The 6,000-nt window shown below is 32.9% G+C and overlaps 1 protein-coding gene across 3 annotated transcripts in view; it reads right to left on the bottom strand.

The window, feature by feature from the left end:
- Positions 1 to 5,449, bottom strand: part of myripa (myosin VIIA and Rab interacting protein a) — a 23,497-nt gene extending 18,048 nt beyond the window's left edge. For all 3 annotated transcript variants that reach the window (XM_087811902.1, XM_087811904.1, XM_087811903.1), the window contains exons 1-2: positions 5,332 to 5,449; positions 1,974 to 2,105 (exon numbers count right to left, since the gene is read on the bottom strand). In XM_087811902.1, the coding sequence (XP_087668028.1) occupies positions 1,974 to 2,083 (110 nt within the window). In that variant the 5' untranslated portion in view covers positions 2,084 to 2,105; positions 5,332 to 5,449. The remainder of the gene's footprint in view (positions 1 to 1,973; positions 2,106 to 5,331) is intronic.
- Positions 5,450 to 6,000: the final 551 nt, after the last annotated feature.

Raw genomic sequence — 6,000 nt, 5'->3', positions numbered from 1 at the left:
AGAAAGAAGGAGAGAGAGAGAGAGAGACAGACAGAGAAAGAAAGAAGCAGACAGAGAGAGAGAGAAATGTAGAAAGAGAGAGAGAGAGTAAAGGCTCAAGTCACGACAAAAAGATCAGTAAAAAAACAATCATTATGAAAATATTGTTTGAACAACTTTGTAGTTTTTAACTTTTTTTGTAGCTGTTTCATTATTTAACTAGTCCACTAGAGGGCGCCATTTGAGTGGTTCTTTTGGCTTGTGTTACAATTATTAAAGTCTGAATTTATTTTTGATTTAATCTGTTTTTAAAATGAAAGAGAGAAGGATTCTCGTTTATTTCTTTAAACCTCATTTGTACGTTTATTTTCCTACATAAAGTCGGTAGAAAACTGTGTAAAATTCCATAAATATAAGTTTATTTGAACTTTTATTTCACTAAACGAAAATATTTATACTTCATAGTTGATGTATTTTACTCAGTATTGTCCTTTTATTTTTTATTTTAATTTAATAAAAATAATCCTTAAAAATATGTAGATATGCAAAACAATTCCACAGATACATGTAAAGTTTCTTAATTATATTTTTAAATATACTTATATTTGATTCATTGTTCAACTGTTGTTGGTGTTGATGGTGTTTTCACTCGAACATCATCCACAAGATCATCATTTAAAAACTTCGTAGTTTGTTCGCACAGGATTATCAATAAAGCTTTGTTTGAAAGATTAACAAGAAACGTGTAGTTTAGACAGATTGTGAAACATAATCTTCACGGGATTATGACGCCAACATTCTTGTGTTTGCAGATCGAATGTTGTGTTTATGATTTTAATCTTTAACTACGAGGGTTTATATCGTTTGTTTACAGTAGGATTGATTCATTAAATCTTCTTGAAGAAACTTCACAAAAACACGATGTTGTTTGAGCTACAACTATGTTAGCTTGTTAGCTGATGCTAGCTAGCTTCTTGCTACAACACACGATGACATGGCTGCAAATTATATTTTAGATTTATAGTTTGTGTTAGTTGTACACAAGAATTCTTGAAAACAGACTGAAAATATGTCAAGCTTCATTTGTGTGTTATAAATGGAGTTAAAAACTGTTGCTGTTTGAGCCTTTAGCCTGTTAGCAGATGCTAGCTAGCTTCAGGCTACATCACACGATGACGAGGCTAAAATGCTATTTTAGATTTAAAGTTTGTGTTAGTTGTACACAAGAATTCTTGAAAGCAGACTCAACATATTTTAAGCTGTTGATGTTGAGTTAAAAACTGTTGTTTGAGCAATTCCTATGTTAGCTTGTTAGCTGATGCTAGCTAGGTTCGGTTTGTGGTAACTAGATTTCTATTACTCGCTAAAAGCAGCATTGATGAGAAAAAATATTGATATTTCATTGATTTATATTGATTTATAATTGATCTTTTCTCCAACTTGAGTCAAATGTTAGCAAATAAATGAGTTTGCATGTGAACTTGATAGAAACCATCGCTAGCTAGCAACGGCTAACAAACAGAGCTAGCTTAAATACAACATATTTTACCTTCATAATTCATTATTGTAACGTTTACAATTTTATTTATTGTCAAATACTTTCTGTGCCTGGAAGTAGTTTGTAAAACGACATTTAAATGCGAAACTATAATCTGTTTAAAGGATCCAAAGTTAAACTGCCTAATAAGAGATTCATGTTCATCTGTTTAAATGTATTTGAATGATGTTGAAATGAAAGTTTTTATATTTTTTCCTTCGTGTGTATTTTTCCAAGGCGTGTCGACAACAGTGGATTCTTATCAACGTTGTGTTGTTGTTGCCGACGTGAGGGTTTAGAGGAAGTTACAGTCAAACAGGAAAAGGGTTTGTCGCTTCCTGGCCAGTGATGGAAGAAACACTTGTGACGATGACGAGAGATTTGAAATGATAGGAGTTGAAGATTGATAAGGATTGATTGACAGGATAATTGATAAGGATTGATTGACAGGACTCACCTGAGTCTCTCCTCCTCGGTCTTGCGCAGCCGCATGTCTCTCTGGACCACCTGCAGCACATGCTGCGCCTCCGAGTCGCTCAGTCCAGACAAGTCCAACTTCCTGCCCATCACGGATCCCACCAGTTCTCATCTGCAACCAGTCATGTGGATCCAGATGGACCTTTTCTTGACAACTTTCATTTTCTTCAAATGTTTTCATTTAGAGTTTAGTTTAGCTGAGCCTGAGGAACCTGGGTGTTGTTTTTAATAAAGACATGTCTCTTGTTCAACACTGAAGAAAACTGACCAGAAACTGTTTCCTTCAACTGAGAAAAACATCTTAACTCAGTAATATGTTGTCACAACATAATCTTATAATCCATGTTTTTGTGTCGTTTACACTATTGTAACAGTTTATTTTCATGTCTTAACAAGAAGGATGTGTCTCGCCTGCAGTAGAAGAACTACTAGTTCTAGTAGAAGAACTCACATTTCTCCTTCAAACTCTTCACTGGCTGCCAGTTTCTTTCAGGATCATTTTAAAATTCTGGTTCTTACTTTCAGATCTATTCATGGTCAGACCTTCCATCAGTGATCTGATCCAGACTTACACCCCAGCTCGGGCTCTGAGGTCTGTGGATCAGAATCTACTGATGGTTCCTGAACTTCCGGACCAGAGGAGAGAAATCCTTCCAGACTGTTACTCCTAAGCTTTGGAACCATCTCTGTGTTTGATGATCTACTGACTCCTTCAAGAAACATCTGTGTTTGATGATCTATTGACTCCTTCAAGAAACATCTGTGTTTGATGATCTACTGACTCCTTCAAGAAACATCTGTGTTTGATGATCTACTGACTCCTTCAAGAAACATCTGTGTTTGATGATCTACTGACTCCTTCAAGAAACATCTGTGTTTGATGATCTACTGACTCCTTCAAGAAACATCTGTGTTTGATGATCTACTGACTCCTTCAAGTAACATCAGTGTTTGATGATCTACTGACTCCTTCAAGAAACATCTGTGTTTGATGATCTACTGACTCCTTCAAGAAACATCTGTGTTTGATGATCTACTGACTCCTTCAAGAAACATCTCTGTGTTTGATGATCTAATGACTCCTTCAAGAAACATCTGTGTTTGATGATCTACTGACTCCTTCAAGAAACATCTCTGTGTTTGATGATCTACTGACTCCTTCAAGAAACATCTGTGTTTGATGATCTACTGACTCCTTTAAGAAACATCTCTGTGTTTGATGATCTACTGACTCCTTCAAGAAACATCTCTGTGTTTGATGATCTAATGACTCCTTCAAGAAACATCTCTGTGTTTGATGATCTAATGACTCCTTCAAGAAACATCTGTGTTTGATGATCTACTGACTCCTTCAAGAAACATCTGTGTTTGATGATCTACTGACTCCTTCAAGAAACATCTGTGTTTGATGATCTACTGACTCCTTCAAGAAACATCTCTGTGTTTGATGATCTACTGACTCCTTCAAGAAACATCTGTGTTTGATGATCTACTGACTCCTTCAAGAAACATCTGTGTTTGATGATCTACTGACTCCTTCAAGAAACATCTCTGTGTTTAATGATCTACTGACTCCTTCAAGAAACATCTGTGTTTGATGATCTACTAACTCCTTCAAGAAACATCTGTGTTTGATGATCTGCTGACTCCTTCAAGAAACACCTGTTTGATGATCTACTGACTCCTTCAAGAACCATCTGTGTTTGATGATCTACTGACTCCTTCAAGAAACATCTGTGTTTGATGATCTACTGACTCCTTCAAGAAACATCTGTGTTTGATGATCTACTGACTCCTTCAAGAAACATCTGTGTTTGATGATCTACTGACTTCTTCAAGAAACATCTGTGTTTGATGATCTACTGACTCCTTCAAGAAACATCTGTGTTTGATGATCTACTGACTCCTTCAAGAAACATCTGTGTTTGATGATCTACTGACTCCTTCAAGAAACATCTGTGTTTGATGATCTACTGACTCCTTCAAGAAACATCTGTGTTTGATGATCTACTGACTCCTTCAAGAAACATCTGTGTTTGATGATCTACTGACTTCTTCAAGAAACATCTGTGTTTGATGATCTACTGACTCCTTCAAGAAACATCTGTGTTTGATGATCTACTGACTCCTTCAAGAAACATCTGTGTTTAATGATCTACTGACTCCTTCAAGAAACATCTCAAGACACTTTTATTTGAGCTTTTTCTTAACTTTCTTGTTTCTCGCGTTTGTTTCTATATAATCTTTTAAAGTATATATTTCAACTGTGTATTGTTTATGATCGTTAAAGATGTTGTAATGATCTAGAAAGATCTTTATTAATAACCTTTACTTACTTACTTTCTAACTAGAGTTACATGCATGTTTCACTTTGTTCATTTATTTGTATTTAATAAAATCAGCTTTAAAATATGTTCGTATTTACCAATATACCAAACAATCGGATAAAATACAAACTAATAAAAACATCTGCAAACAAAATATTAATCCAAAAAATATGTTCAACAGGTTAAACTTAGTTTATATATATATATAAATCTAAAAATATGTTCAACAGGTTAAACTTAGTTTGTATATACATATATATATATATATATATATATATATTAATCTAAAAAATATGTTCAACAGGTTAAACTTAGTTTATATATATATATATAAATCTAAAAATATGTTCAACAGGTTAAACTTAGTTTGTATATACATATATATATATATATATATATATATATATATATATATATATATATATATATTAATCTAAAAAATATGTTCAACAGGTTAAACTTAGTTTATATATATATATATAAATCTAAAAATATGTTCAGCAGGTTAAACTTAGTTTATATATATAGAGAGAGAGACAAAGAGAGAGTATTAGCTACCAAAAATTTAGAATTTAAAAAAATGTATAGTAAAAACTATTAAAAAAATGTAAAAATAAACAAGTATTTTCAAAACTTATTAACATCAGCTTTTGTTAGCTTTACATATAATTTAACATGGTTTAATTTTTTTAATTTACTTTTTGTTTGTTTCTGTCAGATTCAAAGTACGTTCAAAGTAGGTCAATAAACACATTGAATATGATCTATGAAGGCAAAGATAAGAAACTAAAGTTTTATACATGAAAATAAATAAACGTAAGACTAAAATAATTAAATCAAAACAGAATGTAAAGATACAAATACTAAATAATTCGGTTGAAAATGAGGTAAAAACCCGCATTAAACTGCTCAATGGAGTTAATAAGATAATTATATACAGTTTATAGTAGTTTGTTTTCATAAAACATGACAGAAACACAAGTTAAAATAGTAGATATTGAATAAACTCACCAGTTCTGGAGGTTTCTTCGGGACTTCTGGCTCCAGCAGCGAATTATTCCTGTTTTTGTCCAAGTTTTCCAAACAAAAGGAGATTTTTCTTCAGGAGACCAAAGACCGCCCAGAGCTGATCCTGGATCAGCGACTTCATGTTGTTGTAATGACGATGGAAACGAGTCACATGTTGCCGAATATTATCACAAACCTTTGTAAAGTCTGAGTACAAGTTTTATATACGACGTTAAAAGTTGATATTTAGTTCGTGACATAATGAAAGTTAACGAAGTTAGCTTAGCTGTTAGCATGTCAGAGCTACATGCTAACCGAGGTCATAACAGGTGCAACAACTACAGGAAGTGACTGAAAACGAGTCAAAACAAGAGATTATTCTGCTCAATTATTTCCAATTAAATTATTAAAAATATGTTTTTATTAATTTTTAAATTAATGCCTTTATTTACTTATTCAACAATTGGCATTTAAATGTTTCGATAGATATATAGATACATTATTAATCCCTAGAAAATGACTGGCAGCTTCCATTGTCAAGACACATATAACAAACTACAATATTGTGTAATAGTAGAAATAAACGAAATCTTTTCAGGCTGTTGCTCCTAAGCTTTGGAACGATCTTCTCTCTTTGCTCTTGATGGATCTACTGACTCTTTTAAGAAACAT

Source organism: Callionymus lyra, chromosome 16, assembly GCF_982586985.1.
Source record: "Callionymus lyra chromosome 16, fCalLyr1.hap1.1, whole genome shotgun sequence".
NCBI classification, from domain to species: domain Eukaryota; kingdom Metazoa; phylum Chordata; class Actinopteri; order Syngnathiformes; family Callionymidae; genus Callionymus; species Callionymus lyra.
This window is presented reverse-complemented; position numbering and strand designations above follow the sequence as displayed.